Below are 24986 nucleotides of genomic sequence, written 5' to 3'. Positions count from 1 at the left end.
ACAGGGTCATAATAACACAAATTGTGACCCATCATGAAACATTCACACTTTGGGATATTTTTAAATAAAACTTCATTAAGGAGAAAATCTATTAAAACACTAAAAACCAAAGAAGGAAGAAAGGTGAACATATTGAACACATCATGTAAAGGATGTGAAGTTTGCGCTCACTTAACTCCCAAACAAATAAAGGCAAAATAATTGGGCAAAACTGACCCTTCCAGTGAGTTTCTGAGTAAATTCTAGTCCAGATTGATGCATCACATGACCTCCTTCCCATTTGAGCTAAATTCAGTATGGCAGAGTTCAAAATGGCCGCCCGAAAACATCTCTTTCATCAAAAAAATGCCACCTCCCTCCCAATTAATATTTTCACACTCTCATCAAGCACGTTCCTGATGATTCCCCCACGGGTGTGTCCAGTACTTCGTGATGAAATGCATTGGCATTGTGCAATACAAATCTATCACTCTATGGGGCTTATAGTTTATTTATCTAGCGTGATATTAATGCCTTGTGCCTAATCCTCTCTTATGTAGCGGTGCGGAATATGACGCCGTTTACTGGAAAGACTTTACACAGGTTCCGTTAAACAAGCGAGACTTTACTAAATGCCCGATATAGAAAGTGATGGCGATAATATATAATTAGGTCATTATAGTTATGGTTACTAACAATCAATTACCGCCACAACACTTTTGGAATATCGCGGTCCATTTACGGACACAGTTTGGCGGTGAGCACACCCTTCTAAGCAGCTCAGTCTTTCCGAATCTTCAGTTAACCAAATAACGAAATCCATGTGATGAGATTATACGATTATACATTCACTACCCGCTGCACAATTAACGCATCACCTTTGGGCAGACTGGCAGACGGTTCAATCTATCGGAGACAATGGAGGGTGAGTGGGTGGGGGGGGGGTACTCACGATTGCATATGAAGGCAGGAGGTGGAAGGTGTATAATGGCGCGGCGGTAACAGGTGGAGGCAATACACATTTTGAAACTACCTTTACTGAAAGGGATAGTAACTAGTAAAGATAGTAATGTTCACTCGGGTCAATAAACATTCGCCAGGGTCCATAAATCTCTGCTTGAGCGTTCCCATTACTCCCTTACACACACACCTTTGAAGCCTACGGTAGGTGTTCAGTTGCTGCTGATCTCGGTGTCGCCGCTGTTATCCTTTATCCCGTTAACATTTTGGAGCCTGCTGTCAGTGACTATAATAAGGCAACAGAGGTCTCCTCAGCACCAGCTAAACCTGGAACCTGGATTTTATCTGTCGGCCATGCTGCTTCAATACCTGAGTCCCCCTCTCTATCTCATGCGCAGGTCCAGCTGCAGATCAGCTCTGTTGCAACTCTCACTAGTTGAGTCTATGTCTTCCCTGCACTCACTGAACCTGCTAAGTCACCCTAAGGCCGGCTGTCCACGGGCGATGCGGTATCCCGCGGCGGAGCTTCGCCTGGGAGCAAAAGTTGACGCCGAATCTCCGCCCGTCAGCCCTATCTGATAGATAGGTTGGCCGCGGAGAATCAGGGCAATTCACAGCATGCTGCAAATTGCCCGCCGTGAGCGGAGAATCACAATGATTCTCCGCTCGTGGACATGGGCCGGCGCTTTCCATAGCAATGCTATGGAAAGCGTCGGCCGGCGTGATTTGCCAGCGGTTTACCGCCGGCGAATACACTACCGTGGACAGGGGGCCTTAATCCCAGGAACAGGACCTCTCTTTATATCCAGCCCTTCAGACAATTAGTGTGCAGCTAAGGTCCTGTCAGTCCGTAGCCAGAAAAACTTGACTGAACAAAGTCGTGTGAACTCTCCCTGAAGGTCCTGGCAGGAACACAAAGTATGGCAGTAATATTCATATCACCATCCAATGTTCAAGTTGCCATCTTAGAAAAATCTGATCTGTCTGGGTAAATAAAAATGACCTTCGAGGCTCTGTAGAAATGATGGGCCCTGCAACAAGCCATGTCACTCCAGAAGGACTGGTAGGGTGGAGCTGTACCTTGGTGGGGTCTGTTCCCCTGACATAGAGGGTCTCCCCTGCTCTTTTTTTTAATATACAAGGGTGTCTGAACCACAGAGGCAGACCACATGACTGCTATGGTGTCATGGAAGAGAGAGGCGTCCAGCACTGATTGCATATCCCTCGCACTACTACAGAGGAACTGCTAGCAAATAAAGAGCTGGAGAATTTGACCCAAGGCCATATTAAAGGGCACAGATTGGGCAGCAGACACAAGGCCCTCTTGTTCTAGGTGGCAAAACCGGACACCATATTGAAATAGGAGGGCGGAGTTTTGTTATGAGGCCCCATCTTTTCTATGTACACCACTGCCTATACGGATGAAGGTAAGAAATGGCCATTAGGTAAGCTACACAAATCCTAACCAATATGGCCTTAAACGTCCTACAGAAGTTTTCACCCAGCTTTCCCAGACTCCAGAATGGCGAGTGATATTCCCCCTAGGATGGTCGTCTCCAACCTATGGCCCTCTGCTGCAAAATTACAACTGCAAGTGTGCCCTATTCTGTACAATGACGGGCATCATTTTGGTCTCCAGCTTTCCAAAAACAGATCATTTTTCATCATCTTCTTCTTTGTGTCGGATCTCCCAATGTCTTCAGTTTTATGGAATATTTTTCATCTGCCTGTGAGGATATTCCATGAGCACATGATGCTGCCAACCAGCCACTGCGCTCGCTGTATGGGAGACTTGGCAGGAAAACATAAACACATCATCCATCATTGTAAAGCATCAGACTCCTTCCCTCAGTTTATACAGCGATAATACATTTTTTTTACCTCTTTGAAAAAATTTTATTTCGCAAAATAAAAAAAATGCTTAACATTTTGGAAAACAAAAAAGGTAAAAAATCTAAGATGCAAAGAAGAATATTTTAAAGGTGTAAATACTACGGCGAATGCTGCGATGTGAACTCTTTTTCAAAAACAATCAAGTCCCTAGAAGTTGTCATTTTGCTGTAAAACTCATCCTGCAGTTCCATCTCAGGCAGATCTGTACATGATGAGAGTTGTGGTGTGTTTAGTTGAACTGTCTTGTCACCGGAGCCCCTAAAATTGGTTTTACCCTTGACCTATAAAAACATTTCACCCCGTTACCAGAGTCTGAGCGGGGCGCATTATTGGGATGTGAGAAGCTGGATGGTCGTATTGATAAATTGTCCCCCACCGGCCGTTCTGTCCAGACTGTTAGGAGTTGTTGGGACCAATGGATGGGGGCACACAGGGTGACCGGGCTCAGGACGCCCCCTACAGACCACAAGTAGAGAGGAGCGTCTGACCAGACTGTTAGGAGGTGTTGGGACCAATGGATGGGGCACACAAGGTGACCGGGCTCAGGACGCCCGCTACAGACCACCAGTACAGAGGAACGTCTGACCAGACTGTTGGGGGTGTTGGGACCAGTGGATGTGTGAGGGCCCACAAGGTGACCGGGCTCAGGACACCCCCTACAGACCACCAGTACAGAGGAGCGTCTGACCAGACTGTTGGGGGTGTTGTGATCAGTGGATGTGTGAGGGCACACAAGGTGACCGGACTCAGGACGCCCCCTACAGACCACCAGTACAGAGGAGCGTCTGACTAGACTGTTAGGAGGTGTTAGGACCAGTGGATGTGTGAGGGCACACAAGGTGACCGGGCTCAGGACGCCCCCTACAGACCACCAGTACAGAAGACCGTCTGATCGTCCGACAAGCACTAGCAGCTCCAACTGCTTTGTTGTCCGCCATCTAGAGACAGGGGGCGCCATTGTTACACCCCTGTGTCTGTCACAACCATCTCCATCTCCTGGCTGAAAGACATTACATCTTCTGCCTCTGACCACCACCGTCGCCTCCGTTGCCGGGATGTCGTGAACGACAAAACTGGATGCTACAGAGTGGAACTAGGTTGTCTTCAGCGATAAATCCAGGTTTAGTTTGGGCACCGACGATGGCCGTGTTCATGTCTGGAGGCCTCGGAGTGAGCACCTCAACTCTGCCTTTGCTGTGGAGCGGTACACTGCCCCCTCCTGGTGTGATGGTCTAGGGGGCAATCGCATATGACAGTCGGTCCCCCCTAGTAGTGGTACGAGGGACAATGACAGCTCAGCGATATGTTCAGGACATCCTGCAGCCACATGTGTTCCTCTCATGGCGGCTTCCAAGAGGCAGCAGGATAATGCTCGGCCGCACACACAAGAGATCAGTTGAGTTTGCTCAATTACACCAAAAGTGGACCGATATGCCACAGGATACCAAATTGAACCTTGTATGCCTCCATGCCCCTCCATATAACATCTTGTATCCAAACTAGAGGCGGTACAACAGGGTACTAGAGCCTCCATGCCCACCCATATCACATCCTGCATACAAGCTAGAAGCAGTACAACAGGGTTCTAGAGCCTCCATGCCCACCCATATCACATCCTGCATACAAGCTAGAGGCGGTACAACAGGGTTCTAGAGCCTCCATGCCGCCCGTATCACATCTTGTATATAAGCTAGAGGCGGTACAACAGGGTACTAGAGCCTCCATGCCCACCTGTATCACATCTTGTATCCAAACTAGAGGCAGTACAACAGGGTACTAGAGCCTCCATGCCGCCCGTATCACATCTTGTATATAAGCTAGAGGCGGTACAACAGGGTACTAGAGCCTCCATGCCGCCCGTATCACATCTTGTATATAAGCTAGAGGCGGTACAACAGGGTACTAGAGCCTCCCTACAAGGGGTCGGTTCTCCGCCATAAATTCTCCTTTTGCTCTGATATTGTAATCACTTACTAATATCAACATTACAATCACACGGAGGAAGTTTCATTCAATTCCAACAACTGCTGAAATAAATCAGGTGCTTGATTTTTTTTTTACAATGAGTGTAGTAGAGACATGTGGGAGATAACATCGGAACGGGTCCATAATCTGGGACTACCAATGATTCCTAAAGGTAATGTACCAAAACATTGGTTTAAGATTTCAATAACTTAGAGTTGTACACCACCATTGGCCACAAATGTCGATACTTGACAGTATATTATGCCCTATTTTGTGAAAAGGACCCTGACCAATAGTAACATCCGTCTCTTCTCAATGTCATGTGGAAGATAATTTAAGGTGGACCAACCCCATGTAAAAGTGGGTTGTCTTTTAATCCCATATGCACCGCCATCAGCAAGATGTAGATTTTACCAGTTGTTCATGAGTGGTGGACACCAACCTTCACCTCTAGGCACTGGGGAGATCACAAATAGGGGTAATGGTGGTTACTTGTAGTCCTGCGTGTCACTCGTGACGCCAACGTTCTGTCCTCTGCAGTGAATCCTAGTAGATGCAATAAAATAGTCCACGCACGCAGATTGCCTTTTAGGGAAAAGAAGCGGGAACGTTCGTCTCTGTCCATTTACTTAATCAACAAATAGCAAGAAAACAGTTCTTACAGTGGTGAAGCAGGGAGGACTCACGGGGTATTTGCCCATCCACAGGTGTAGTTATCTGTAGGAATCCATTCTCCTGGTAACTCTTTGTCTTTCTCCTGTCAATAACTCACTGGGTGTCTCTCTCTCTCTGGCGGTGTCTCTATCTCTCCGGACGCCTTTCGGCTTTTGCCTCCTCCATGTCTCACTCGCTCTCCAACTCTCTGACTGTCTTAACCCACTTAGCTATCTCATGACCACACTTTTATACTACATGCAAGACAAAACAATACAATTTTTCAGACAACCCCAGACATGACCAGACATTAACTCTTTCATACCTGCAAACACTCAATAGACATAAATGATGCACTCCACAAACAAGACAATGAACAAGACAGACATAAAACATGTACTCTGAGGTGCTGAAGGGGGCTTCAAACTCTGGGCCACTACACGTCTAATACTGGGGTCTACTTAGGTGGTAGAGGAGCTTTTGGTTTCTTTTAGGCACCCGGTGCAACTGTTGCCCCCAAAACTGTAGCCACACCCTCTCTATTTTACCACCCACATGATCCTATGACAACTTCAGTAGAGTTGGAGGCCGCATGCAACCGCCCGAAACTGATAAAATCATCCAGACATAAACAAAAGCCATTCCTCCAGACAAGTACATGCAGATGTAGTCATTCACGTCGCTGTTTTCACTCCCAGCATCAATCAGGCACAGTGAATAACAATATTGTATAATCACAGCCAATACCGGCGCCAAATACACATCGACAGAGCAGCAAGAATGTGTTACGGGTTTGTGGCCAAACGTCCTCGTCTTACTAAATGAATTGATGTGAAAGCAGATTTCAGATATGAATTAAGTCATCACGTATAAACAATGACATGGGCGAAACCACGATCTCAGCCAACTGGTTAATGAGGCATAAACATGGACATCTCTGTGTCACGCACTCGACACATTTCAGTTTACAGCTGGATATCCAACTTGGATCTACGGCATTGAATGATCCATTAAGTAGAGTGGCTTGGGGCCAAATGACCAGCGTCTTACAAGATTACCGTAAATTGTCAGCATTTGGCCTATCATGCCGGTAAAGGTCTACAGGACCAAATCTTCAGGCCAGGCCTCATGTGTCCACCAGGAGCTAGAACATTATGGAAGGCGGAAGGTGGATTTTCTAATAGCCTTCACATTCACATGTGTAAATGTTCTTGGAGCTCCTCAGCACTGGAGATATGTGAGAAAATGTGGGGATTACATTTTTGACAATTTTTTATAGTATTGTCGAGTGGAGGGTGTTTTCGGCACATTTCACATTTGGCACTTGATCTACTCTTGTGGTTAGAACAAGTTCCTCAGTCAATTATGTCAATGACATAAGTGCCATGAGATAACATCTCCGTGAGGATCTAGCACTGAGTGGTTTGGCAGATGTAGAGGTCATTGGCAGCCTTTAGAGGTTGGCCAAGCCTAGGCTGGTCATGATGGAGTGAAGACTTATGGATGACTACCAAATCAGATCTTGAATTACAAGCTGTTGGCATATTTAAATTTGGCCCAAAAAGTCTATGTTGTACATATAGTAAATTCTAGGAAGGTTCTAGATGCCACAAGCTTTAGAGAGGGAACTCTACAGGATACAGTACAGGATAAGTAATGTATGTATACAGTGACTCCACCAGCAGAATAGTGAGTGCAGCTCTGGGGTATAATACAGGATGTAACTCAGGAGCAGTACAGGATAAGTAATGTATGTATACAGTGACTCCACCAGCAGAATAGTGAGTGCAGCTCTGGGGTATAATACAGGATGTAATTCAGGATCAGTATAGGATAAGTAATGTATGTACACATTGACTCCACCAGCAGAATAGTGAGTGCAGCTCTGGAGGATAATACAGGATGTAACTCAGGATCAGTACAGGATAAGTAATGTATATACACAGTGACTCCCCCAGCAGAATAGTGAGTGCAGCTCTGGAGGATAATACAGGATGTAACTCAGGGTCAGTGCAGGATAAGTAATGTATGTACACGGTGGCCTCACCAGCAGAATAGTGAGTGCAGCTCTGGAGTATAATACAGGATGTAACTCAGGGTCAGTACAGGATAAGTAATGTATGTACACAGTGACTCCACCAGCAGAATAGTGAGTGCAGCTCTGGAGGATAATACAGAATGTACCTCAGGGTCAGTACAGGATAAGTAATGTATGTACACAGTGACTCCACCAGCAGAATAGTGAGTGCAGCCCTGGAGTATAATACAGGAGGTAACTCAGGGTCAGTACAGGATAAGTAATGTATGTATACAGTGACTCCACCAGCAGAATAGTGAGTGCAGCTCTGAAGTATAATACAGGATGTAAGTCAGGATCAGTACAGGATACATAATGTATGTACACAGTGACTCCACCAGCAAAATAGTGAGTGCAGCTCTGGGGTTTAATACAGGATGTAACTCAGGATCAGTACAGGATAAGTAATGTATGTATACAGTGACTCCACCAGCAGAATAGTGAGTGCAGCTCTAGAGTATAATACAGGATGTAACTCAGGATCAGTACAGGATAAGTAATGTATGTATACAGTGACTCCACCAGCAGAATAGTGAGTGCAGCTCTGCAGTATAATATAGGTAAGTACTCTCTATTTTGATCAAGAGAAAAACTCCCTAATAAGGTGCATGAAAATGTTTTTTTTAAAACTAAACAACCTCTTTAATAAAGACAAACTTCATGCAGTGTTCTGTCATAGGGCTTATTCTAAGGACACTTTTTGAGCTCATAGACTTCAGTCATCAGTTCTGGCATCTTTGAAGTGTGAGACATTTACTCTGACTTAATAGTGGTCGTCCCCTCCAGCTTCAGAGCCGCCCTGACGGATCATCAGGAATAAGGGGCAACATTTTAGGGCAAATGGTTGTTTTGAATTTTGTGATCAAAGCAAAAGAATTTTTAAGGAAACCCGTCCAATAACAAGTCCTTGAATGCAGAGATGAAGCCTGCTGGAGTTAATACTGTATATATGGCAAACCTGAATCGGTGGATATCTCTTAAAGGGATGGTCCGATTGCCAGGCATTTTCTTAAACTTTAGCTTTAATTGTGCTAAAAATGCAAATCCAGCGGTAATTACTCTTCCTCAGCACGAGGGATGACTTGTATCTGTAACATCTAATGAGGTTTGATGGTTGTAGCTGCATCTCTGTGAACCGTGCGAATAACACAGCGTGTGCTCAATCAGATCCTGACCTTTGGATGTCATCCGGATGCTGAACGCTGATGTCAGCCATTAGATTTGTAATATCTCATAACGTTCAAGATCTTGGAAATCCTACATGAAGATCTGGAATAATCTGCTCATGTCTGGCTGAATTACAACTTGTTCTCCGTCCAGAAACACTCTTATTTCATATGATATCACAGTCATCCTGGGACTAATAGAACATGTGGGAGCGGAACGTCAACCAGTAATAGTCATTAGTATTTAATGGGATTGGAGGGTCAATATGTACGCAATCCAGTGGTGATGAAAGCAGCATTCACGGCCCGGCCGCTTCTTGTAAGGCGACCGCAGGCTCACTGAACGGATGCTTCAGCCAGGTCTTGCCTACCTATGACTTCAGTCCGGGCATTGAGCTGCATGAATAACTACCAGTCCCGGGGTGTGTGTGGTATGAGGCAGGGCAGCGGTGAATAAAGCTTGTAGGCCCGCATCATGAACATTCAGCTTAAGCTTTACTGGATAACTGTACAGACTCTGGACGGCAGGAACAGCGCTATAAGCGGTTGTAAGCGGCTACCGTAATGGATGCTCTGGGCTTCACAATGGAGAACCAAGATGGTCACTCCAAACAGAACTGAGCATGCTCCCTGGGAACCTTCTAGTGAGATGATGTCAGCACTCTAAAGGAATCTATGCTGCACCACAGCAGAGTAAAGGGGCACTATTAGTGAGTGAAGGAGCTGCTGTTGGAGAGATTCAATAGTCTGCAGAGTATCTGCAAGAGAGGATGAGGCAACAGGATGTGAGAGGGGCTATTTGGGTTGCTGCTGAGTGAATCCCGAGATCTAGAGAAAGCATGGGATTGTGCGGCAGAGACCAAAGAGGACACAGAAGAGTTAGTTGTCAACAAGTGGTAAGTGAGGTCAGCCTCAATAAAAAAAAAACAGTAGTTGTGCACACCATAAGGATGCAAACAGTTAAACAACAGGCCTGTTGTGTAGGACTTGGACTGCAGTGGTGCTCGTGGGTACGAACTGAGATAGTCTCACAGGGATGTGTGTCGGTGAGAGTTTGAAGCCTATGTCTCAGGTGGACTGTGTTGCTAGTAGCAAAGTGTCAGCCCCTTAAAATATGGACTTTGGAATTAGGTTTCAGTTCAACAGGACTGATCTCTTTACAACATCGTTGATACTGCTTTCCGCATTACTGTTATTTCATATTGTGCATGGAGTATTACTGATCCTAGCATTCAGTTGGCTGTTGTTAGCTTCAGGTAAGTCTTCAGTAAAAGATAACTACTTGCCTGTTATTACAACATTACTCATTTTTAGTCCTTCATTTCCGAAAAAAAAATTACATATTTTTGTTACTCCTTCTGCTGCATCGTATCCTGAATCTGTATCATTATGCCACCCATCCGCAACACAGTCTCAGTCTAGTGGCAGCAGGGTATGGCCGCAGCTGTCGATTAGCAATGTTTAGCTTTGGCATTGAGTCTCTGAGGCTCGCGATCTGAAGGCACACAAAATACATGGACTCAGCTCCTGGTCACCAGTGAATGGCACAGCGCCCTGATGGGATATCTGACTACTATGCCAGCTGCGTCACTGCACAACACACACGTGTGGAAGCACAAGCAACAGCTCTCCCGCTTCCCTACATGGCTTTTATAATCTATGTCAGTCAGTATGCCAACCGCAGCAGATAGTCATACATGGATCATCCTCATTGGCAGTTGGGTGACCATATCCTAATCCCCCAGCAGTTTGGGAGGAGCCCTCTTCATTCTGCAGGAAAAGGACATTACAGTTTTAGATGAACAGAGCTCTACAGACGCCTCCGTTAGGGATGAAAGCCTCCACATGGATGGGAATCTGGATACCAAGCTAGGCATTGATTAAGGTTCGCTGTGACGTGGCAGAATTGCTCAAATTGTGCGCTAAGGACCTTGTACTTTTGCGGGTTGGTATCCACAACAGTTGTGGTTTTTCTGCAGATATTGAGTCTGTATGAGCGCTGAAGCCTGGGCTTCTGTTACTGTGTTTGTTGCAGCCATGGCTTACACCTTCACATGTAATATATTTGTTGGATGCCCACACAAGGGGGTCACAGGAGCCCCCACAACATTGTCATACTCTCTTGGCTGCCCGGTCACCAGATTTATCACCAATAGAACATGTATGGGGCCATCTGTCCACCAACTGCGACAGCCCAACAACAAATGTGGAGCGATATGCCGCAGGATACCATATGGAACCTGTATGCCACTATGCCTGTCTGTATCACATTTTCTATCCAAGCTATAGGCGGCCCGACAGGATACTAGAGCCTCCATGCCCACTCGTACAAAATATTGTATCCAAGCTAGAAGCTGTACATCAGGGTACTAGAGCCTCCATTCCCATCCGTATCACATCATGTATCCAAGCTAGAGGTGGTACAACAGAGCACTAGAGCCTTCATGCCTGCCCGTATCACATCTTGTATCCAAGTCAAAGGTGGAACCACAGGGTACTAGAGCCTTCATGCCCGCCTGTATCGCATCTTGTATCTAAGCTAGAGGCGGGACAACAGGGTACTAGAGCCTTCATGCCCACCCATGTCACATTTTGTATCCAAGCTAGAGGCGGTACACCAGAGTGCTAGAGCCTCCATGCCCACCCATATCAGATCTTGTATTGAAGCTAGTGGCGGTACAACAGGGTACTAGAGCCCCCATGCCCACCTGTATCACATCTTGTATCCAAGCTAGAGGCGGTACAACAGGGTACTAGAGCCTCCATGCCTGCCTGTATCACATCTTGTATCCATGCTAGAGGCGGTACAACAGGGTACTAGAGCCTCCATGCCCGCCTGTATCACATCTTGTATCAAAGCTAGAGGCGGTACAACAGGGTACTAGAGCTTCTACACCCGCTTGTACCACATCTTGTATCCGAGCTAGAGTCGGCCCAGCTTAATGGGAATTTGTCACCTACTTTTAACCCTATTAGCTAAGCTTATGGCTTGAATGTATTTGACCCGCTGTCAGTGCCATTCTAATTTTATAATTGGCGGACTACTTAGCAGCGCCGATCATTGCATGACAGCGGCGGCTTCTATTGCTCACACCAACGGACGACGTGGGAGGTAAGTATAACACTTACATCCCCGACTCAGCGGGTTGCCTTCTTTCAGCCCATTCTCTTTAAGGCGTCTCACTTGGGCTGGTATCACCGGTCCTCCTATTACCATCTGACTCTTTATAACCACAGCCGCCGTCTTTCAGGACACGATGGGAGTTGTAGTTTTACATGAGATCTAAAAAGCAGTCCTTTGGAATTCCTTCAGATGTTTTGCAGAGTTACACCCATCCTTCAGTGGACGGCGATGGAAAATACTTTCTAAAACCAAACCAGAAATACTCAAGTCTGTCCGGAATATTATTCTAATCCGATCCTGCTGATAAGCGTCGCTTGCTCTATTTTTGCTACCGGAGCCCGCTCAAGCAGAAAACAACTGGCTGAAGAAAAATGACACGGCTTATTATGTAACTGTGCCCAAGAATGGTATGAAACAGCGCCACTCTTGTCCACAGGCATTGTTGGGTATTGCAGCTCTGCCACATTGACTTCTCCTGCCTGCAGTTCACGGGGTGGGAAGCCATCGGACATATTAGCTCTCTTCTGTGATGTGGTAATCCAGAGGGTCTGGCATGCAGCACTACTACAAGTACACAGTGTCCCATTGCCACTGTAAGCGGGCGCTGCACTTGGCTGCCACCACTATGGGAGTGCACTGTTAGGCGGGCACTGTGTCATACTGATCACGGTAGTGGCACCCTGCCTGTTGACCTGCTGGCACTGTTTTAGGCTTTGTGGCACTAGCGCATATATGTACCCTATACAGGGTGACGTCACGGACACAAGAGGAACTGGGGATTCTGCAGCGGGTCCAGGAGCTCGCACTTCTGGGTGTGTTATTCACACGCGGGGTGTAAATGCCGAGAACAACTTTATGTTCTTCCTAAACCTGTTGTCACTGAACTGCGCCGGCTGCTAACAGCGACCATGAACTTCTGTCTACTTACATTTTCCATTACTTTACTGAAAATGAATGTTTTAAAGAATTTGCTCACCAGCCTCACCTGACCCCAATCCAAGATACACAGCAGTGGCAGAAATCATGACAGTAAATACAAAGTCTATAGAATCTCACATGTATGTATCTATCTATCTATCTATCTATCTATCTATCTATCTATCTATCTCATATCTATCTATCTCATATCTATCTATCTATCTATCTATCTCATATCTATCTATCTCATATCTATCTCATATCTATCTATCTATCTATCTATCTATCTATCTATCTATCTATCTATCTATCTATCTATCTATCCATCCATCTCCTATCTATCTATCTATCTATCTATCTATCTATCTATCTATCTATCTATCTCATATCTATCTATCTATCTATCTATCTATCTATCTATCTATCTATCTATCTATCTCATATCTATATATCTATCTCATATCTATCTATCTATCTATCTATCTATCTATCTATCTATCTAATATCTATATCTATCTCCTATCTATCTATCTCCTATCTATCTATCTATCTCATATCTGTCTATCTATCTATCTATTCCCTATCTATCTATCTATCTATCTATCTATCTATCTATCTATCTATCTATCTATCTCATATCTATCTATCTATCTTCTATCTTCTATCTATCTATCTTCTATCTATCTATCTATCTATCTCACATCTATCTATCTATCTATCTATCTATCTATCTATCTATCTATCTATCTCATATCTATCTATCTATCTATCTATCTATCTATCTATCTATCTATCTCACATCTATCTATCTATCTATCTCATATCTATCTATCTCCTATCTATCTATCTATCTATCTATCTCCTATCTATCTATCTCATATCTATCTATCTATCTAATATCTATCTATCTCATATCTATCTATCTATCTATCTATCTATCTATCTATCTATCTATCTATCTATCTATCTATCTATCTATCTATCTCTCTCTCTCTCTCTCTCTCTATCTCATATCTATCTATCTATCTATCTATCTATCTATCTCTCTCTCTCTCTCTCTATCTCATATCTATCTATCTGACCATGCTTGATATTAATGTTCGCAGAGTGTGAGTGCAAGGCAGTCAGACAGTAAGTGAGTGGAGTAGCTGTTGAAGAGAGCAATCTGCAAGGAGACTCATCTGTGTCTAGTCCGTCTGCAAGTAGTCTGGCCTACACTACTAGAAATGGAGGAGAAGGAAAGGTATCATCCGTCTCCATTTGATTTATCTAATCTCAGGAGACCGTGGGATAACTACCAGCCTCTGTGAGAAAGAGGAGTTTGCCATGCAGCATTGAGAAACATCTGACAAGTGAGTGCTGACAGGACGAGAGACTGGTTTTCCATGAGCGGAGCTACACAGATAACTAAGACTGTGGGCCCGGTATTCATGCTGTGTTCTGCCTCCCTGTCTCACCACCAATATCCCCTAATGTATATAGATAGTTATGGTGTTAGTGTACCTTGACGCCACCGGAAGCTAGGGGTTTGACAGGAGGAATGCCCCTGTAACACCCCCAGCTCCTGATAGGCTTAAGGCACACAGGTCGTAGCTGCACATTGTGGGTTATTTTGTCCCACCGCTGCAGCCTTCGGCTGAGGCTTACAATACTTCGTAGCCTTGTATTATTAGCCTTAAACGTTCCCATGTTACTGCTGTAGCATGGCAGCATTTACATGTGAGAATGTCATAGGCAAAGAACGACAGTAACCCTCAGCCTGAGGCTGCAGCGCTGGGATAAATCAATGGAGTTGCTGCAGCCTCTGTGCTCTGTGCTGGGTGGCGGCTGTTAGGTCCCTTCCGCTGGCCGGTTTGCTGCTGTGTGCCAGCTGCTCGCAGTGAAGATGCGTGTCTTTCTTTTGCCGACGCCGAGCACCGTTTCTTCTGTGATGGGGTGCTGACTCGTGGGCTGCCTGTGCTGATGCCGCCGCTGGAGGGTGAGGCACTTGCTTCGGGGGGGTTGCAGTTCCAGTGCCGGCTGCCACTGTATGATTTTTTGTCTTTATCTTTAGTGGCCTTGCAGGACCTGCAGGCCAACTGCATGTTCAGCCAATTACGTTCAGGGGGCGTCACCCCCCTGTCATTCTTGACTCCACCAGGAATTCCTGGTGGCGTCAAGATACACTAATACCTATAGTTATTGATCGCCCCATAGGCCGCCTGCAGGCGGCTGGATCGGAACCCGCTGCGAGAATTCTCGCAGTGGGATGCGGACCTGTGCCCCTGCAGAGGCCTGCGGCTCCCGGCGTATTCTGTCTCCTGCTATGCGCCAGCTGCCAGTGGCGCATGCACAGAGCGGAGCCAGCCCATGACTACTGACATTTCTGTGCGGGCCTCTGCGAGACCCGCACAGAAATAGAACTTGCCGCAAATTGTTTTCCGTGTGTGCTTTCACGTGGACAAATGGCGGCTGTGTGCATAGGATTGCGTTTTGCAATGCACTCCTATGCAGGCGGGCACGGGCGGAAATTCTGTGGGAAATCCCGCTGCAGAATTTCCGCCTGTGTGCAGGGGGCCTTAGCCGTCTTTTTTCCTGGGTAAATAATCCCAATTTTAATACCCAGAGAGGCTATAAAAATTTGGGATTATTTACCCTGGAAAAAAGACGGCTAAGGGGCGACCAAATAACTATGTATAAATCTATGAGGGGACGATACAAGGATCTCTGCCAGGATCTGTTTATACCCAGGACTGCGGCCGTAACAAGAGGGCATCCGCTACGCTTAGAGGAAAGCAGGTTTCATCACCAACACAGAAAAGGGTTCTTTACTGTAAAAGCAGTGAGACTGTGGAACTCTCTGCCTGAGGACGTGGTGATGGCAGAATCCATAGAGGAGTTTAAGAGGGACTAGATGTCCTTCTAGAGCGGAAGGATAATACAGGATATAAACATTAGGTGACCAGCAGGTTGTTGATCTCAAATGTTGATCTAGGGATTACTCTGGCTGCCATCATGGAGTCAGGAAGGAATTTTTTTTCCTCCTAATGCACTAAATTGGCTCGTTGGTTTTTTTTTTGCCTTCCTCTGGACCAACAATGAGGGAGTTGAAACAGGCTGAACTGGATGGGCATTGTCTTCATTCAGCCTAACATACTACGTTACTAAGTTACTAATTCCGTCTAAAGCCGTGCTGTATTGGACTTGTGTACTTTGGAACTGTTAAATCTTGCATTTCTAGTAAAGCAACATTGCCGACCGTTTCCGGCTTTGTTTTCCACCACTCTGTGTGTGGACTATCTTTCTGTAACCCAGAACCACAAAGGAAGGACCAGTGGCATCACCTGTGACAATTCAGCAGAAGAAACCAGGTAACCAAGTCCTTGGTTGTCCCCACTTTAATAGCCTGACCGTGGTTCTGTTGGAGTGGCCTCTGGTTACCCTCCGGGTGGGAGATGGTAGAGCCACCATGACAAGGGCCTACCACCAATTTCTGCTGTCTCCTAGGCTAGGGCCCGCTCTTCGGGTGCTGCACAGACAATAATGACATCATCTGTGCAACACTGAGGAAATCCTGAAAACATGACCTGTTGGCGGTCCCTGAGGACTGGAGTTGGGGAACACTGGTCTATATTGTTCTCTCTAAAGAGACTGATTATAAGCTTCTATAACTGAAATCCAGAAAAATATCTGCCCCCCCTCATCATTGCTTCATGTCACATATCTCTAGTTCTGAGAACCTCTAGAGATAATGACATCCACATATTTGACCACAGATGGTTTTAGAAGTTGTCGTCTTTAGGTTTACTCCTCTTCCATATACCTGTATATTCCTACATTATTTCAGAGATGTAGGGCATAACTTTGGGAAGATAAGAACATTTTCATACTTCTGTCCGACTCCTTATAGGTCATAGTCCCACTTTAATACCTTTGAGTGCTTAACAGTGCCAGTCTCTGTGCCCTATGACAGTGCCAAATAGTGCCCCTATAATAGTAACAGCCACAGTCTTCCCATAACAGTGCTTGCCACGTTGCCCCATAACACTGCCAACTGCAGTGCTGCCATAGCAGTGCCAGCCTCAGTGACCCAATAAAAGTGATAGTGTTCCCATAACAGTGCCAACTGCAGTGCTGTCATAACAGTGCCAGCCTCAGTGCCCCTATAAAAGTGAAAGTTAGTGTCCCCACAACAGTGCCAACTGCAACAGCAGTGCCAGCCACGGTGCTGCAAAATAGTGAAGTCCACAGTAACCCTCAAACTAGTGTCCTCCAACTAGTGACAATCTTACTATACCCAATTTCAAGTGCCAACTAAGCTTTTCCTTTAATATGGCGACCCCCAATGCCTCCTCCTCCAGGATGTACTAATAGCACATACGGACAGGAGTTATATCCATATCCCAATAATTTGGACATTTGATCTATTACCGGTCTTTTTTACTTCATCTGCACACAATTCTGCTTAGGTTTAGTGATGCCAATGAACAACACCATAGAAGATATTCTGAGGGGGTCCTAGCTCTGACTCAACGGGCTCCGGCCTTTACCTAGGGTGGCAACGAGAGCCGCCAGGTTGTGGCATTATTAAACATGCCCTCTGCTGAAATATTCCATTGACCATATTGGTTCAGCTGCATCGTAGGTGCCTACAGGAGCCCATTCATTTAATACAGTGTGATACAAAAAACCACAATCCAAGCAGCCCCTCGGGCGTTCTCTTCCTGGCTCTAATCAGTGATGACAGCCAGGGGAAACACTTCAGGAGACCAGCCTATAATCACTACCTGAAGGCCTCCGTTCTCCCTAAATGGGATTTTCTTTGAAGAGAAGTCAAATTTCTCAAACTTTTTGATCAAGTCTTTTAGCGCCAGAGGGACTTGAGAAATGTGACCCACCGAGGCCGGTGCTCCTCACTTGGTCTTTAAAGGGTCTTTGATGTGAAAGCAGGATGTAAACAGACACTTAAACCTGCCTTTAATTTTCTCCTTTAGACAAATACCCTATTTCAACCTTGATGGCCCCAGCTCTTCAAACAGTCATCAGCAGGAGACCTTCATCACACGTTCCTCCCAAGACCCCGTGACTAACTGTAATTAAATGGGAAGGTGGATGGAAGAAGGAGAAGAACCTTCATTATATCGTCATCATACTTCCAGAATGTCGGTTTTCATGGTCACGTAGGTGATAAGATCATAGTAAAGAAAATGTTTAGGCGGCGCCAAGAAGTAGATGGAATCGTCGATCACTTCTAGAAGAATATTGCCCGGACTAAACAAACAGTCTTGTTTTTAATTACGTACCTTTAATTAAGGACCTTTAATTGCTAGTCTTCTGTTTACTATGGAGGGTTGTCAAGCTGGTGGCAAAAGGGGTCCTTGTGAAACAGGTGGCTGATACTTGCTAACACAGCAGCTGATAGATGGAGATGGAGCCAACATCCCCCCCCAAAACAAACTTTACTAACAGGCATGGTTTCACTCTATAGGGGGGTATGAGTTACTTAAACTTTTCAGATTAACCCTTTCATGACCTGGGGTCATTGATGCACCACCGAGGGCTTGTTTTTTTACGGCACTCAATTCTGCGATTGTGTATTCTTTCTTCTGATGCAGGATTCATAATGTGATATTTTGATAATCTGGACCCTTACGAATATAGAAATGCCAATTTTAAAATTTTATTTTATTTAGATGCAACAACTTGGAAAAGAGTTATTTTTTAACTTTTAATAGTTTTTTATTTTTCCAATAATTAAAAAAATCTATAATTTTATCTTTATTTTACTTATTTTAACTTTTTTAAATAACTTTGGTTGAGTGATCGCTAATACAGTATAATGTAATACTATGGTATTGCATTACAATATATTTACAGCCTGCCTATTGAAGACATGCCACAGGCAAGTCTTTAATAGGTAAATAGTCATGCCAGCCGTGGGAACTTCAGAAGTCCCCAGAATGCCATGAGACATGGGGGTCTGTGTTCGGGACATTTAAAAAATCTAATCAGGACATTTAAATGCTGCTGTTAAAGACAGCCAATACCCAATATGTATAAAGTGGGTATGGATCCCGAGCCTGCTCCATATACAGCATAGGTTGAGGAGGACTATGCACATGCTAACTGGTATGTGCAGCTAGGACATGTATAGTTGTATGCGTGATGCGAAAGGGTTAAATAAAAATTCACACTCACTATATATATATATCTAAATGGGAATGCAAGGCATTTTGTGGATTGAACTTCACTTGTAGATAACCATACTGTACTTTGGGAGGTCCGCAAAGATTGCAGCCTAATGCACCATAAGTTTAAACATCTGCACATTTACTAATACCACCGATTATAGAAAACCTGCATTATCAAAGTCCCTTATAGAGAGGTACCCCCCAAGTCCACATTTATCCCAGTAGTGGTCTGTCATTGTCCCTAAGGCTGCACATTAGTCTCTTGGAGATCGGTCTTATGTGCCTTGCAGTTTGCTCATTGTTCTGGGTCTATGACCTGGGATTGAGCTCCGTGAGGAAGGGAGTCGCCCTCTCTGTCCATGCAGTGCATCAGATTTGGCCCCTGGGTCATCAGGTCCCTCTTGGCCCATAGCCACTCCCAGGCATACGGATGCAGAGTGCTGTGCTGCCTCTATGTTGGGGCAGCACAGAGTAAGAGTAAGGGTAAGTCTCTGTGCGGCTCTCTGGTGTGTGCTGCTGCTTTTGTGAAGTACTCCTCTTTTATATGTGGCGCCTGTGGCGATCGGGAAGGGGACGGAGCTTCACCCTACACACTCTGTCCTGACAGGACTGACTCTTCTGAGTGGTGATGCACTAGTGGAATCATAGAGGGAAGTCGGGCCACCTTCCTTCAGTGCTGGCACGTTCTGGAGTTTCAGATTTTGGCACATACTGAGTCCTCACCACTTTCCCCTGCCCGATTTGACAGGGGAACAGAGCTTAGCTTAGTGCGGCTGGAAAAGTGGCTAAGAGGGGCGTGGGGCAACACTCACCAGGTTTAGACTTTAGAAAGCACTGGTTCTGGTGTTGGGTCCAAACAACCCAATTTTTCATTCTCATTGCAGAAGAATTGTGCCGTACATTGGAGCGAATTACTTCCAATAATGAACATAAAGATCTTCTGACATCTCGGATGGTCTGTGATGGGGTATCTGCCCTTCACTCTAAAGTTGACCATCAAATATCTGAATTGGGCTTCACAAAGAACAAATGAACAGGGTCCAGGAGTCAGCCGAGTGTGCATGTGTATTGAGCGGTTTGGAGGAATAGCTGTCAGCCAACAGCTATCTAAAGTATATGGCAAGCTTAATGGGGTCTGCCATTGACCACAGAGGATTGCCTACAGGCAGCTTTCAATTCTTGGTTGCTTCTCCCATCAGGTTACAACCCGGAACTTGAACAGAAGTGAGTATTTGTGTGTCTAACACAAGATTCCTTGTAACCCGGTCTTCTATCTTGAGATTTACTCTTTAACTTTCATCATCCTCCTCATGTTAACCACATACAGGCAGATGTATTCAAGAAAACCAATGGTTGGTGGGCAAGACATCTGGTTGTCCTCAGAAAAGTACTAGACCATCTGTATGGCTATCTTTAGTTATGAGGGTCAATGGTTTTGTTAAAAAAATAGAATGCAAGTGTAGTGGCCCGGCCTGTAGGCCACCTCAGAATGTCTTTTAGGTTCGTCTTGTGCCTTCGTATTGTCTGCAACATCTGTGTGCATGAAGTATGTGTTGCATCTTTGCAGGACTGAAAGGGTTAATGTCTGCAAGAGCTGTCTATGTCTCGCAATGTATCACTTTGTCTTGTGAGTCTGTGGTCACCTGACCATGCTTTATATTAATGTTTGCACTGTGTGAGTAAGAAGAGAAAGAAAATCAGATTAGTCTGGAGTAGAATCTAGTCCGGTCTAGTGAGTGTGAGTCCAAGTCAGCCCGAGAGGACGTCTAAGAGAGCCGGGTGTGGAGCTCTGCGAAGGAAGGCTTGAGTGAGCTTACTACACTCTAAGAAACTGTGTCTTGTCTTACTGAGGCCCAGAAATGGAGGAGGCCGAAAGGATGGCCTTATGGCTGTTTGAGGACTACTACCCTCAGGAGTTCATAGCCAAAGGAGTGTGAGAGGGAAGGAGGAGACCACCATGCAGCATTGAAAGACATCTGAGCGAGTGAGTGTAGGCAGGTTGAGAGGGAAAAGAAGTGTGTCGCGTCCTGGAGCAGAGCTGCACAGATAACTAGGACTGTGAGCCCGATATTCGTCCTGTGTTCTGCCTCCCTGTCTCACTACCCGTTTTAATTGCAGCCGTACTGCATACTGGCATATGTGCCGCTGAACTGTTATTGTTGGAGTTTACAAGTAAAGCAACATTGTCGACCATTCCCGGCATTGTTTTCAACTATACTCATTTCACCATCCAGCATCACCGCAGAGGAAGGAACAGTGGCGTCACGAGTGACACAAGGACTAAGAGGTAATCTTTTCTGAGGGTTATCCTCCAGTTTTGCCCCTTTCTCAAGCCCCCCCCCCCCCCCCTCCGGTGCCCTGGACGTGTCCCTGGCTACCCTCCGGGTGGGAGACAGTAGTGCCATCGTGACAAGGCCTGCAGATCATCCCCGCTGTCTCCTAAGGCTAGGGCCCGCTCCTCGGTCGCTGCACAAGCAACATCTTCACACTAATGGTCCACAGAACGTTGTTGGAGCAACTTTTTGAAGAACACAAGCTTGCAGGTTCAGGTCTACACCTGTGTACTTCATCGGATCACCAGTGTCTTCCCATATGATGACAGGTGACACCAGTGTCTTCCCATATGATGACACGTGACACCAGTGTCTTCCCATATGATGACAGGTGACACCAGTGTCTTCCCATATGATGACAGGTGACACCAGTGTCTTCCCATATGATGACAGGTGACACCAGTGTCTTCCCATATGATGACAGGTGACACCAGTGTCTTCCCAACTAAAATAATGAACGCATCCTAAAATATTACATTCATGTGCAACTGAAGGTCATATATCTGCTTTCTTACAACCCCCCCCCCCAAGCAGTTGAGGGCTGGTTGTGAAAAGTGTACCAGTGATCGAAAAGCATCACCAAAGCCATTACAGATATTGGTTGGAAGGTCAAATGTTCTGTCTGTCTTAAAACATTTCAGATCATTGCAATGATGGCTTGAGGGGGTTTGTAATCTAAGACCCCACTGCCAAAAAATGGTCCAAGTACTTGGTTATTAGCTGGGCACTTTCGGCTATGCCTGTAGCTCAATGGAAGTCAAAATGGGTTTCCATATACAGCCAATGGGATATCAAAGGCATCTCGCCATGTACCCGGACACAGTCATTTAGGACAAGCATAGGCGTAACCTGGACCCCAATGCAAAATTTACTACTAGGCCCCACCGACCAGGAGTCATTTCTAATACAGGAGCCTCCTTAAGCGACATAAGGTACTTGAACCAGACTGTAGCTTGCACCCGCTTGCACCCGGACTATGATGATAGTACCCACATAGTCTGCAGCACGCTACACAGAATGCACTGGCATCAGTCCCCGGACCAGCGGAGATCCCGGTCTAATCCTCCTGTCTGGGGTCAGTCTTAAAGAAGTCATGTCTGGGATCTTTCACACAGGATGGAATATTCCGCAACACAGTGATGCTAACGTGCGGAATCGAAAATAACAGAATTCTGCCGTCAGTTCTGCATCCTAATCCACAGTTAGCGGTGCGGATGTCGGTGCGGAAGTCAGGGACGGCATATTCTGCTACACTGTTGCGTAATATTCCGTCCCGTGTGAAATGTCCCAAACAAAAGCCATACAAGCATAGGGAGAACAAACTCAGCTCTGCTACATCTGGATGCATCACCGTGAGGCATTACACAGAGTGGAGGGTTCTGCACAGAAATTCTACATGTTCTGCAGATGTTCACACAATATGCAAGACTCTTTGGAAAGACTGGCACTGGGTGTATAGAGCACATGGGGCAGAGTATACGCCGTATCCTGCAGTGCACAACATCGCAGGGAGTCCACTAGCAATGAGGATAATGAGGACATCTCAAACTGCACGCAAGATGAGCCCAACAATGGGCCACAGCTAGAAAACTATCATGCAGATGTAGCAGAGCCAGACGTGTGTGAACGGCATCATTTGTGTGCTGTGATACATTTACCTGAAGTCCCATGTAAAACCAAACGTAAGACATACAATAAGACAATGCGTAGCGCCAAATGACCCAACAGGCTCTGCTACATCTGTACAATTATGGCTGCCGGCACACTAGCCTTTTTTTCAGGCTAGTTAAAGATGGATGCCACACGGATAGCACATGGAGCCATATTGTTCAGTGTGACAACACGCATGGCATGCACTATTCTGATCCGTTGTGCAGATAAGACTTGCCCATTAAAGTCTATGGGATAGGAAAAAACGGACAGATGCCATCCATGTGCCGCCCGTGTGCCATCCATGTGCTGCCTGTGTGCCATCCATGTGCCGCCCGTGTGCCATCCATGTGCTGCCCGTGTGCCATCCATGTGCTGCCTGTGTGCCATCCATGTGCCGCCCGTGTGCCATCCATGTGCTGCCCGTGTGCCATCCATGTGCCGCCCGTGTGCCAGCCGTTTTTTTTTCTTTTTTTGCAGTAGAAAAAAAAAAGTGAACCCATTTCAGTTTGTTATTGCATACGTGAAAACCAGATGACTTCCGCAAGTAAAAGAAGAATAAGCGCCCTGCATGAGCATGGCATACGGGATGGATGGTAAAACGTCCGGACGTAACATAGTGGAGGAAAGAGGAAAGATCGCTTCATCATGAGAACGGTAAGCTTCTATTTAAAGGGATTGCCCAGGGTTAGAAATGTATGGCTACCTTCTTCCAAACACAGCGCCACTCTTGTCCATAGGGTTGTGGCTGGTATTGCAGCTCAGCACCCATTCAATTTAATGAAGCTGAGCTGCAATGCCACACACAACCCTATGGACAAGGGTGGCACTGTGTTTTTTAAGAAATGTTTTCGAACCCTGGACAACCCCTTTTAAGAATCCTGAATACTCTGTAGCACTGAATAGCATTTAGATTGCAAGCTCTTGGGAACAGCCATTTCCCATTATACCTCTCAATGTATCTCACCTCTTGGCAACTAGTAGAGAACTCTGGGATATTTAGTAGTGAGACTCCTAGGTCACGTGGCTAGATAGTACCTAATATTCAGATTGTCAGCTCTTGGGCACAGCTATTTTACTTAATTCTGCTGAGTGTGAGGAACATTAAACCTTCCAAAACCAACCAAGATGACATTTACATACAGCCGTACAATGAAGACGTCTCACTGCTGAAACTCCAAGGAATCTTGAAGATTTGTCCCAATTCCACAATCACTGCAATGCCCAATGCCGCCGTCTCCAGGGGCAGCTGCAGGATCCCTCCTGCCCCCTCTTGCCCCCCTCTGGACTCACCTCTGTTAAGCAAGAAGGGGAGAAGACTCAGTAGCAGCATCGTTTCTGGAAGACTCATTCTGAACTCCAGGGGATCTGGAATTGGGATCAGTGTGAGCTGAGCTAAAGGAGTGTAGGAGGAGCGGGAGGAGGCAGGGACATGCAGAAAGCAGCAGGAGAGAGGGCTGCCCTCCTCTCCAAAGTCCTCAGGAGGGGCACAGATATGGACGTACAGTGCCAGAATCACTACATCACTGCGTGTGTTGCCGGTCTGCAACTCCAGGCACTTCCCAAAAAGTTTCCCTCTGTAGGGTTGGGTTCACGCTTTTTTTTTGCTCTACGACCCATCAATGTATTGAAAATCAGGTGATTTCCGATTGCATGAGTTTTCTCATGCCACCCGCGGGCGTAGTAGTAGCGCCACATGCAGCATGTCGTTAGTGAGGTTGCCTGGATTACCACCCTGGTCTCGTTATCAGTGTTGATGAAGTCACCTGCATAATCCATAATCTAAATGCAGCCGAACCGTTGGTAAATGCGGCTGCGCGGTCCGGTTGGCGATGGACCGGCCCCCCTAGCTGAATTTTTTTTGCAACACAGTCCGCCCCTGCAGCCCCCAGTGCATGGATAGTTGGCATTATCCATGCTCCCCTGTGTAAGCTCTGTGCCCTCGGCTCCCGCACAGGCGCTGATGACCTATCCCAAATGTGGGAAGATTCAAGTAACTCATGTGCGCATGCGCGGGGAGCCAACGGCACATCACAGCGTGGCATCAGCATCGTAGGGGGCTGGAGAGGCGGCCGAGTTGAAGAAATGCATACAGCA

At 46.0% G+C, this 24986-nt stretch overlaps 1 protein-coding gene and 1 long non-coding RNA gene across 3 annotated transcripts in view; one reads left to right on the top strand and one right to left on the bottom strand.

The window, feature by feature from the left end:
• The window catches only part of FBLN1 (fibulin 1), an 80974-nt gene extending 56650 nt beyond the window's left edge, over nucleotides 1-24324 (bottom strand). For both annotated transcript variants that reach the window (XM_066590210.1, XM_066590211.1), the window contains exon 1: nucleotides 24183-24324. In XM_066590210.1, the coding sequence (XP_066446307.1) occupies nucleotides 24183-24240 (58 nt within the window). In that variant the 5' untranslated portion in view covers nucleotides 24241-24324. The remainder of the gene's footprint in view (nucleotides 1-24182) is intronic.
• LOC136610106 (uncharacterized) lies at nucleotides 15966-19903 on the top strand. Its single transcript, XR_010790067.1, has 3 exons — nucleotides 15966-16086; nucleotides 17710-17895; nucleotides 19791-19903. It is a non-coding gene; the product is annotated as an uncharacterized lncRNA (long non-coding RNA).
• Nucleotides 24325-24986: the final 662 nt, after the last annotated feature.

Source organism: Eleutherodactylus coqui, chromosome 2, assembly GCF_035609145.1.
Source record: "Eleutherodactylus coqui strain aEleCoq1 chromosome 2, aEleCoq1.hap1, whole genome shotgun sequence".
Taxonomy (NCBI): domain Eukaryota; kingdom Metazoa; phylum Chordata; class Amphibia; order Anura; family Eleutherodactylidae; genus Eleutherodactylus; species Eleutherodactylus coqui.
This window is presented reverse-complemented; position numbering and strand designations above follow the sequence as displayed.